General features: G+C 39.2%; 1 protein-coding gene across 3 annotated transcripts in view; it reads right to left on the bottom strand.

Annotated features, from left to right (window-relative positions):
• phactr3b (phosphatase and actin regulator 3b) overlaps positions 1–12,559 on the bottom strand; it is a 66,238-nt gene that overhangs the window by 39,536 nt on the left and 14,143 nt on the right. Inside the window, exon 1 of one of the 3 annotated variants that reach the window (XM_037781918.1) lies at positions 5,695–6,022. The exons of the other annotated variants lie outside the window; for them this stretch is intronic. Within the exon in view, the coding sequence (XP_037637846.1) occupies positions 5,695–5,701 (7 nt within the window). The 5' untranslated portion in view covers positions 5,702–6,022. Of the gene's footprint in view, positions 1–5,694; positions 6,023–12,559 lie in introns of those variants that run through there. 3 annotated transcript variants of the gene reach the window in all.

Here is a 12,559-nt window from a genome sequence, read left to right as displayed (position 1 = left end):
CACAAAGCAAACAGCCTTAAAATAGGCTGCAGGCAACAAAATCCACCGTGAACACAGCTGTTAGGGACATCAATCGACGTGGCGAGGACTGAAGGAATTTCTTAAATCACTTCTAACACAATACTACCCCCCCTTCCCCCATCATCATCATCATCATGTGAGAGTAGCAGAATGTGGGTCACTGGCTGTAAATGCCTTATTGATTCCAGTCTGATTTCTGAGGAGAAGCGAGCGGTGGGGAGAAGACAGAGCATTGCATTGTTTGTGAGTGACTCACATGGTTTCAGGGCAGCCAGACCTTCCTGGCTCCGAACACTCAGACAATAGAGCGCTTTTAAAAGACACACAGGGAATAAATAAAAATCAGCTTCAGCACAACTGCATTTTCTGAGGTCGATGCAGACATCTGCAGCATGCAATCCCCACCGGTTTGACACTATTTATGGCTGCGTCCTTATCGTGGTCGAGTACACAGGAATCACACAGTAGTGACTAACAGTAACTGTACATGCTGCTGCTGACAGACGGGTGTTTTTCAGAGCTCTCCTGCATCGTCTCCGTGTCCCGACTGTTTACTTTTTCTTTTGTTGTTGTCTTGCATTTGTCTTTATTTTAAGGTACTGACAAGAATTTATTCCAGTGTTTTTGACGGCCAATTTTTGGGGAGCAAAGGAGTCTTGTGTTAGAGCTGCAACGATTATCGATTAGTTGTCAACTATTAAATTAATCAGCAACTATTTTGATAATCGATTTGAGTCATTTTTTAAAGAAGAAATAGTAAAAATTCTCTGATTCCAGCTTCTTAAATGTGAATATTTTCTTGTTTCTTTACTCTTCTATAACAGTAAACTGAATATCTTTGAGTTGTGGACAAAACGAGACATTTGAGGACGTCATCTATTAAATACTTGACAAATCTCCATTTAAGGTACATTTTGAACAGATAAAAAAAGTGTGAGTAATTTGCGATTACTCTAATATTCAGTTTACTATCATACAAGACAAAAAATTTCACATTTGAGAAGCTGGAATCAGACAATGTTTGGCACTGTTGCTTTGTTGGTTGACAAATGACTTGATTAATTACTGTTGATCAATCAATCGACTAATCGTGTGCAGAAGCTTTGATTTCTCTTCATAAGTAAAGACTGTCAATCAACGGCTATTCCTCTTAGCTGGTGCTCGGACTTCTCAACGCGCTCTTAAGTCTGCAGGCTAAGATGTAGAAGAGGATCACAATGATGGACAGACAGGCAGAGAAGCACAGAGGAAGACTTGAGATGACCTCTGCATCCAGAGACAGAGAGAGAGACAGACAGAGAGAGAGAGACACAGAGAGAGAGATAGAAAGAGACACACAGAGAGACAGAGAGAGAGAGAGAGAGAGAGAGAGAGAGAGAGAGAAAGAGACACAGAGAGAGAGAGCGAGAGAGACAAACACAGGGAGAGAGAGAGAAAGAGAGAGACAGACACAGAGAGAGAGAGAGAGAGAGAGAGAGAGAAAGAGACAGACAGAGAGAGAGAGAAAGAGACACAGAGAGAGAGAGCGAGAGAGACAGAGAGAGACAGACACAGAGAGAGAGAGAGAGAGAGAGAGAGAGAGAGAGAGAGACACAGAGAGAGAGAGAGAGAGAGAGAGAGAAAGAGACATAGAGAAAGAGACACAGAGAAAGAGAGAGAGAGAGAGAGGTTCCTTGGAGAAGGGACAGAAATAGTCCCTCCTACACAGTCTGGCTCCGACAACAAGCTGACACCTCAAGGAGCCTACAGCTGAGCCGTGGGCTGTGCAGCTCTACGAACACTTCCATTTTCTAGCGTCTAAATCCACAACATCTGCTCAATTATATCCCTTAAGAAATGAATTAGATACACTTATTATGACCGGCCCCAGTCACATAATGAGAGGACAAGAGGAAGTGTGCTGTGATTTATACTGAGATAGATATTCCACAGGTGAGGATGGATTTGGCAGGGATTTATCCGGTGACTGTGCCGGCATGTGGAAGGAACTTAACAGTAACCACAGCAAAAGTGCAACATGTTCACAATGTGTGCAGCATTAAGGGGGATCTATTACCAGAAACTGGAATATGATATTAATTAGTATGTTTTCTTTAGTGTATATCACTTGAAAATAAGTACTATTGTGTTTTCTTTACCTTAGAATGAGACGTTTATATCTACATACGGAGCGAGACGGGCCGGTGGTGCGCCGGACCCTGCGGGCCCGGGATCGCACCTCAGCCAGCGCGCGTCGGCCCTCACTTTCATTGCGCCACGGGGTTTTGCTTGCACCCTCTGACTCACGCGTGCGTTAGCCTCCCTGGTCCGTGTTTCAAGACGGGTCGGGTGGGTTGCCGACATCCCCGCAGACCCCTGGCGCCTTTTACGTGGTCCGAGCCCTGATCTGAGGGCACGACACGGTTGGGGTGCACTGAGGACAGTCCGCCCCGGTGACACTTTGGCCACGGTCCTGGGAAGCACCTTCGCCCCAAGCCTTTCCAAGCCGACCTAGAGCCGGTCACAGCACACCGCCTCGTATGCGGGACTCCCCAGCCTGCCGTGTGTCGCTCACTACCTCCAGCCGGCTGTTAACGAGGGTCATTTGGCACAGACAAGTACTCGTATCGGTACTCGGTATCGGCGAGTACCCAAATGTAAGTACTTGTACTCAGTCTGTAAAATCGGTGGTATCGGTGCATCCCTACTTTTTACTCTACAAAATATATTAAATTGGATTAAGATAGGATTTTACCAGCTTCAACATTAAAGTAGCCTAATGTACATTTTAATGCATCAATAATTATAATTCAATTATATATAATACAAAACATAATGAGTACTTTTACTTTGTGGTACTTTAAGTATATTTTGATGTTAATAGTTTTTAACTTTTACTTAAGTAAACAAATAAATCGTACACCAGTAACTTGGTCAAATAATCTTCAAAATTAACAGGAATTACAATTCAAGTCCTAAATGTATATAGTATATGAACATAGAATTGAATTTAATAGATCAGCCCAATTGTCACCGATATCCGATCCACCTATTTGAGTCAGTATCGGCCAGATATCCGATCCGGTACCGGTATCGGTGCATCCTTTATTAATCTGCCAATTATTTTCTCAATTAATCCATTAATGGTTTAGTCGATAAAACGGCCATCAATTATTTTCTAAAGCCCAAAGTGACGTCTTCAAATGTCTTTCTGTCCGACCAACAATCTAAAACCCAAAGATAATCACTTTACCAGCACATCACACAAAGACCAGCAGCCGTTCCTCACACTGGAGACGCTAAAAACAGGCATTGGGCATTTTTACTTGAACTTTGCTTTTCATGGAGTTCCAGCTGTTTCATCCGCCTACAGAAGCCTGCAGCTTACCTTCACCAATCATTTTCACTGCATTTATACAAATACAACTGAACAGACCAGACTGATGCACAAGAGATAACAACACAAGGCCAATCATCACTGATCCGTGAACAGCGGCTGCTTGACCGCCGACAATGAGAAGCAGGTCAGTCGCCCAAGTCATGTGTGCCTGCCGAGGATGACGAATTCAGGTCAAGCTCGTTGCAACTGTTAGCAAGCAGCCGCCCAGGGTCAGGGCTGCCGTTGCCATGGTTACCACGCTGGATGCTGCAGAAGAGGCCCCGGGAGGCAAGAGAGAACCACCGCGGCATGAGGAATAGGGAGTTGCTGGGTGGATGGGAAGGCTGTTGCCACACAGAGAGACGGGAGAGACGCAGCCAATCACGACCCAGCGTGTAACGATGCATAATGTAAGTCGGTGGAGCCGCCGTGTTCTTAATTTTGCAAGTTGTGTTGAAATATTTATTCAGGTGATAGGGTTTGAGTGAACAAGACTTTCCTGCAAATGCAAGGGGGAAAAAGAATCCTCTTTTTTAAGCAGGAAAAATAAATTAATTGTCAAAGTCAGGTAGTGTTTGTCTGCTGTACCGTCTGCTACTGCAGGTAGTGAGGAAGACGAGCACAGAGCACCTGGAACCGTCACAACATCTTCATCATCACTCACATTTCTTATAACTTATACTGTCACCAGTTCAATGAGTGTGTTTGGAATAAAACAGTTTATTGGTGTTTGTATTTTTTATCTATTTGCACTGTGGTTATATATCGTATGTCTGAATGCAAATGTGTACATATTTCTTATATTCTCATTCGTTATTCTTATAATTTACATATATATTTGCCTGCATATTCTGCATTTATATTGTAGCATCATGTACATAATTTACATGTTAGCCTACTTACTCCTTTATTTCTATTTTCTTACATTTCTTCACTTCTTCTTCTACATAATAAAAGAGATATTCACCACTAAAAAAGAAATATCATGCACGTATTCTTCACTACAAAGTTGCTGCTCACGAGTTAAATGCTTGGATTCAAATAGATTATTGTTGTTTGTATTTACTTATTTGCACTGTGGTTATATATTGTCTTAATGCAAATATTTGTACATACTTCTTATATTCTCATTTCTTAATCTTATTTTTTATTATTTACTTATATTTCTCTACATATACTGTGTTATATATTGTAGCATTATATACAGAATTATACATTATTTATATTTTCTTAAATTTCTTTATGTTTATATAAGAACAGCTCAGTTTCCTCAGTGATCAATAAAGTATTTCTGATTCTGATTCCAATATATCACTAAGAAAATGTTTAAAATGAAATCACATGATGTCCATAATAAAAGTTATCACAGTGATATTCACCACTAAAAAATAAATATCATAGTTTATCGGTGTTTGTTTTACTTATTTGCACTGTGGTTATATATTGTCTTGATGCAAATATTTGTACATATTTCTTATATTCTCATTTCTTATTTTTATTATTTACTTATATGTGTCTACATATACTGTGTTATATACTGTAGCATTATATACATAATTATATACTCAATTATTTCTATTTTCTTACATTTCTTTATGTTTATATCAGAGCAACTGTAACTCCTCAATCAATAAAGCATTTCTAATTCTGATATATCACTAAGAAAAAAGTCATGTTTTAAGGAGATCACATAGTAAAAGTTATCACAGTGATAAACAAAAAAGAAATATCATAGTTTATTGGTGTTTGTTTTACTTATTTGCACTGTGGTTATACTGTATATTGTCTTGATGCAAATATTTGTACATATTTCTTACAATCTCATTTCTTATTTTTATTATTTACTTACATTTCTCTACATATACTGTTATATATTGTAGCATTATATACATAATTATATAGTCATTTATTTCTATTTTCTTAAATGTCTTTATTAACTGTAACTCCTCAATAAATAAAGTATTTCTGATCCTGAAAACTAAGGAAAAATATATTTTTTAAGGAAATCACATAATACATAATAAAAGTTATCACAGTGATAAAAAACCCCTGAAATATTCAAGTATTGTTGACTAATCTCCTGCAGTGACTGAGTGAATAATATCCTGAGACTAGGAGGAAACAAACAGCACTAAGTAACATTTGGTGTTAAATTCAAACAGTAAAAGTCCCAGCAGACTCATTACAGACTCATTACAGACTCATTACAGACTCATTACAGACCATTACTGAGTTTAGGGTGAATATGTTGGAGGCTTCGCCGCAAATTGAAAATAAATCAGAGTAATATTGAGACAAATAACACAAATACATACATATCATAAGACACAGAGTCCTCCTCCTCCAGCTCTCCGTGTTCACATCACATGTTCCCAAAGAACCGACGCGCTCTGACCGGAGACTCTGACCGGAGGACCGGACCGGAGGACCGGACCGGAGACTCTGACCGGAGGACCGGACCGGAGCGTGTTTCAGGAAATAAACAGACGAATTAAGAAGCTCGGTCTGAAAGAGGTACAATGCTGCCGGTTTAACGGCGCCGGTAGCGGTAGAGGAGCGGAAACACCGTGTGAGCCCGGCGGGTTCCGGCGGGTTCACTCTGCCGTATCTGCTACAGTAGAGGATGTTAGAGGATGATGATGAGCCATGTGGACCCCGCCCCTCTGGACGGGAGGAGGAGGGACCATAAACAGACACACACTGCAAAATATACTACAGTACAGGGACTACACTAGGTTATATATATATATATATACATACATATATATATATATGTATATATATATATATACATATATATATATATAAAAGCTGCATGTCCTACATATGCAATTATCTATTTCTATGTTTTCTTCCTTCTACATATATATATATATATATATATATATATATATATATATATATATATATATACGACACTGAGAGGTATTTTTTATATTTTAATAAAGCATATACAAACCATATATCAGTGACAATGAGGGTAGACTATATAATGTCAGATATGTAGAAGGAAGAAAACTTAGAAATAGCTAATTGCATATGTAGGACATGCAGCTTTTATGTCCTCTTTAAGCACATATTCACATGATAACTCCCAAAGATCAAACTAGATTAAGTAAGGGATAATGTACAGCTAGCCGGTCATTGTTGTGAAAGAAACCCCGACGCGAAGCCCATAGCAACGGTCTGTTATGCATAGCAACGGTCTGCTATAAAGAAATAACAGACCGCAGAACGCCGTGATTAACCAATCAGAATAATAATAATACATATGGGTTTGTAAATAAGCATTACAGACAGATAAGTTGTCAGGGCCAATATAAGCTCATTGTAATATATCAACATCAGTGTATGGTACATAGTTAGTCCACCAGAGGGCACTGAACAGTTTCATTATTTAACTCTGAACAGTAGCCTACATATCTTGGTCGTTCTTTAATAAGTGATTTTATGGTATCCTCATCAGGAAAGTTTGTTTATCTTTTGGGTGTATGCAAAAAAAAAAAAATCCAGTATAAGTGAGGCTGTAAATTAACTCTGTGGCTCTCCTCTCAAAACAGAACCATAATATTTTCATTCACAGATACTATAAAAAGACGAGACTCTACATCCATGTTTGAGCTCAATGCTAAAGTCAGCATGCTAACATGCTCACAATGACAATGCTAATGTTAAGCAGGTATAACCTTTACCATGTTCACCATTTAGTTTAGCATGTTAGTATATGATTAAAATATTTTAATCGACAGCCTTAATGCTAACATTTGTTAATTGGCACTAAACACAAAGTGCAGCGGAGGCTGATGAGAATGACGTTGCAGGTATTTGGACATAAACCAAAGTATTGGTCATGTTTAACGTTTTACCTGAAGATGGTGCTGTGGATCACCAAAGTCATTACAAATCATCCTGAGGGCGATATGAATGTGTGAACCACATTTCTTGGCAATCCATCCAATACTTGTCGAGATGTTTCACTAAAGGCCCAGGATGGTGGCGCTAGAGAAAAAGTGGAGGATCACCAAAGTGTTTCGGCAATCCATCCAATAGTTGTTGAGGTTTTTCAGTCTGGACCAAAGCAGATAGCTGAACAACTGACAGACAGATCAATATTAGCATCCATAAAGCCATTCTGCTGATGTGGCAGAAAACATCACAGCAAGTTAACATAGAAATATCAGGCTGCTACTTTAGGTCAGAAAATTATAAAAGAGAAAATACCACAGATGATAATAGAAGAAATATACTCAGGTCAGTCAGGCACATATCAGAGCATGAATACCCTTCAATAATACAGGAATACTGCTTTCACTTTTTTATTAGGTCCAATGTTGTCTTTTTTCAACAGACTTGCATACACTCCAATCAGCACAGGAGACGAATTATTAATAATTCAGACCTCGTCACGTGTTGTGTAAACAAAGTCTTTGTGGTTTCAGATCGATTTTCTCGAGGGCCACTCATACACACAGCAGGAAGAGTTCAGCTGAGCCACATCAGAGACGATAAAAGTCGACGGCTGGATTTCTCCTCAGGGACACGCGAGCAGCAGTAAGAATGTAAACAACGGTGTGGGCTATACTCGCCGAACATGAATCTCATTCAATATTTACAAGACTTCCTCTAATATGGCTGAGGATGGAGGGCATGTCAAAAGGGTGTGCACACAAACTGTGATCACTTAATAAAATACGGACTCATGACCTCGAGCTTGAAGATGAAGAAATTGGAAGCGAGTGCAGTAATGCATGCAGTCACAATTCACAGTGTACGTGAATTAAATGGTGCGACCCTAATGCTACTGTAGCAGTGGGTAGTAGGGCTGCCCCCTCCTAGTCAAATGTTGTTTTGATCATAGATGACTAAGAATTCTTTAGTCGATTAGTCATTTTTTTATGCTTTTTTTCATGCTGAATGACTCATGAAACTTATGAACACATCTCTGGTAAACACAAGATTTAAAGTGGTGCTTTTGTGTGATTTTTTGTGGAAAACTCGAATCTAATCTAATCGATTAGTCGACAAAATCGTATGAGTGTTAGTCGATTCATATTTATTTTTTGCCGTGGACAGCCCTACTGGGTATAACTATCTTGGAATAATATATATTAAAGGGGATCTATTATGCTTTTGTGCTCTTTCCCTTTCCTTTAGTGTGTTATATAGTGTTTTTGTGCATGTAAACGGTCTGCAAAGTTACAAAGTTCATGCCAAAGGGAGTTTCTCCCTACCACAGAAAATCTGCTCCTGAACTGCCTGAAACGCCTTGCTTGAAGTCCTGTCTTATCTTCCGTAACATGGTGATGTCACCAAGTAACACACTTTAATAAATCATAGGTCATCATAGTCATCTCCAGACTGAGACACAGTCTCATTTAGCAAACAAGATACCTAGCTTAGAGGAGATGAGATGAGATGTACTTTATTGTCCCAAGGGGAAATTGCTTGGGCAATTGGTGCCGCACACAGCTGCAATCAGCTTAAAACAATGCATAAACCTATATATAAATAGGCATTAAAAATAAGACCCTTGACCTCTGACCTCCAGATCAGTGAATATAAATGGGTTATATGGGTACCCACGAGTCTCCCCTTTACAGACATGCCCACTTTATGATAATCACATGCAGTTTGGGGCAAGTCATAGTCAAGTCAGCACACTGACACACTGACAGCTGTTGTTGCCTGTTGGGCTGCAGTTTGCCATGTTATGATTGGAGCACATTGTTTTATGCTAAATGCAGTACCTGTGAAGGTTTCTGGACAATATCTGTCATTGTTTTGTCTTGTTAATTGATTTCCAATAATACATATATACATACATTTCCATAAAGCAGTAGATTTGTCCACTCCCATGTTGATAAGAGTATTAAATACTAATCTCTCTTTAAGGTATGTTTTGAACAGATAAAAAATGTGCCCTTCATTTCTGATTAATCGCGATTAATCATGGACAATCACGCGATAAATTGGGATTAAATATTTGAATCGATTGACATCTCTAATAAATACATAGGCATTAAAGAACAAGAGAGAATCGTAAAAGCCATAAGACATAATAAAATTATTATAATAATAAAATAATAAAAAAGGTCCCAGTGTCTCCTTCCTGTTTACTACAGAACCAAGGATTCACCTGTAGTTTTGTGTGGATAATTTGAAATTAGATAGTAAAACAAAGACAGAATACTGTACTAAAAAGGATTACTTGGAAGATTACGTAAGCTTTATCTGAACTTTAAAATGAGTTTGTCCCCAGTAATATTAGGTCTGCATTAGGAAGAGATCTCTTTAGGGGCCAGTGTGGACAGGAGGAACAATAGGCAACGCTTCCAGTGTTCATATGGGCATCATGTGAGTTCTGTGTTAAGATAGACTGGGGGGTGTTTAAGTGTTGCGTGGTCACAAGGGAGACGACAGAAAACGGAGAAACATGCTCTGCATCAGCAGTACAACAGCTCAAACCTGCAGTTATGGAGTGTCCATTTGTGTGACAATTTGCACCAAAGCACTTTACAATTGATTGCAAACCTCAACCCATACTGTCAGTGATGGCTGAGAGAGCCTCTGTGTTTCTTAGATTAGCCACAAAGTAACTGAATCAGAGGGCAGTTATTGATAGCCTGACATAATGCTCAGAGTTGACAAAAAACTATTAATAATGATCCGACATTTAGTCCGGAAGGAAAGACCACGTAAGCATAAAGTCACATTTAAAGATCGGGAATATGTGAATAGGGCGCTACCTTGGCTTCACCATCATGTGAACACACACACACACACACACACACACACAATGATTGTTTTTTCTATATAGTTCTGCCTGCTTGCAAGACATTTCTTCTGTTTCATCATGTTGTGGCCAAGTTATTTAATTGTTTGTTTAAGTCTGCATTCATTTATGTGCGTGTCCTCCCTGTTTGTTTGCCTTTCGCTGCAACATCATATTGTGATCCATGTTGCTTTACTGTCTGTGATACAGTGGAGGAAGAAGTAATGAGATGCTTTACTGAAATAAAAGTACTAATACCACACTGTGAAAATACTACTACTACAATTAAACATCCTGCATTCAAAACCTTACTTAAGTAAAAGTATACCTATCAGCAAAATGTCCTTAAAGTATGAAGAATAAAAGTACTCATTGTGCAGTAAAATGTTTAATCTACAGCAATGCATCATGGTCTATAAGATCATCATATGTTTGTAGCGTCGCTATCTCCAAAAAGTCAACTTGTCATGGTGTCAGAAAAGCAGCCCTGTTTTCAGCTTTGTGACGATGTACAGTATTTTCCAGCTGATCCGAGAGGCTTTTTTAAATAGTTTTGTTTAGTTTAAGAAGTAGTAGGATTTTCTCATCACATAAAGGAACACTTCATCCTTCAGTTTATCACAAACATTTAACATCAACACATCTGGAGATACGAGGTTTTCACTGGACGGGAAGGGGACTGAAATCTGTGTAGTGCAAATAGTGCAGTAAAAAGTGCAATATTTACTAGATGTAATGAAGTAGATGTTTTTTACCAGTTGTCCTGGGAGTAAAGTTGAACCCTTTACAGCTGGATAATGGTGGCACACAACTCCAGACATCAATAAACCAAAATAACTAAATATAGTGTTTATGGAGTAGGTATCTACAGTAAAGGTCATCATACTACGATTATATAATGCTTGATTCACTTTCAGACCTGGAGTTATATAACAACAAATATGATTGTGACAAGAGTGCACAAACAATCTAAGATGTTACTTTGCGTGTTTTTGTTTCATGAACTGAAAACACACTGTGAAAGGGTTAAAGTTGTAAGACGAAAACGCGTACAACACCCAGACTGGACAATGACGTGGTAGCGACCTGTCAATCACAAGCTAGCCCCGCCCTAAAGCATCCCCTGCTTTATGGCCTATTTGACTCTAAATGGGACCATAATTTACTTAATGAACATCATGCTGTATTGAAAAAGTCTTGAAACTAGCGATTGAGACCATAATCTCATGTTTACAATATTTACTGAGGTAATAAATCAAGTGAGAAGTAGGCTCATTTTCTCATAGACAATACAATCAGACTTCTTTTTGCAACCAGAGGAGTCGCCCCCTGCTGGCTGTTAGAGAGAATGCAGGTTTAATGCACTTCAGCATTGGCTTCACTCTTCAGATCCGGAGATAGCCCACTGATTGTGAACCATGTTGCTTTACTGTCAGTTATGCAGTGGTGGAAAAAGTATTGAGATCCTTTACTGATGTAAAAGTACTAATACCACATTGTGAAAATACTCCTCTTTAAGTAAAAGTCCTGCATTCAAAACCTTACTGAAGTAAAAGTATGTAAGTATTCAACAAAATGTCTGCAAGTGTAAGGCTTCAACATTGGTTTCACTTCTCAGAAAGAGGTCGCCACCTGGTTTAAAGTAAAAAACAGCCAAAAAGACATTTATTAATGACAAAATGTCAAATCATTTAAATATGTGCCCTGAGACACAACAGCCCAATGGGTAATTAAAATGAGCATTAGAGCTTGGATCCAAAGACTGGAGCCCAGGATGTCATGTCAGGCTCGCAGCCACTCCACAGGCAGTAAGTGGGAGGACGACTGTGTTTTCATGACGTGTTTGACATTTAACTCCCAAACAGGCATTGCACTGCGACGGTGCTGTCAGTTTAAAAACAGAAATTTTACGTTCATAAAACCCTGCTGCTGCTGCTGCTGCTCCACTCCGGGGCTGTTCCCCTTTAAATCTGCTGAATCATTCATCAGGTACAGCCACAGCCTGAGCATCCTACGAGCCAACGCAGTGTCACAGTGACAGATAGGGGACTGAAGCAGCGGGGAAGACACTGCCTCGACTGCGAGTGTGTGAGCTGCAAACAAAACAGTCTGTGGGATTCCTCTGGAGGGGATGTTTCCAGGTTGGGAGGAGGTTTCTCAGGTTGGATTCGGTGCTGCCTCGACATTGCAGGAGGGTATACTTTGTCGATTTGATTAATCCATTTTTTATTTTGGTTTATAGAAGGTCAGAAAATCTTGAGAAATGCCCAACACAATTTTCAGAGCTGAAGTTTGTTTGTTTTGTCAGAACCAACAATCCAAAAAACACAAATATATTCAGTTTACACTCATATAAAGCTGAGAAAGACGGACAATCCTCACATTTGGAAGGCTCAAACCAGCAAATG

Source organism: Sebastes umbrosus, chromosome 1, assembly GCF_015220745.1.
Source record: "Sebastes umbrosus isolate fSebUmb1 chromosome 1, fSebUmb1.pri, whole genome shotgun sequence".
In the NCBI taxonomy this organism is placed as follows: domain Eukaryota; kingdom Metazoa; phylum Chordata; class Actinopteri; order Perciformes; family Sebastidae; genus Sebastes; species Sebastes umbrosus.
Note: the sequence above shows the minus strand (reverse complement) of the source record. Positions and strands in the feature narration are given on the sequence as shown.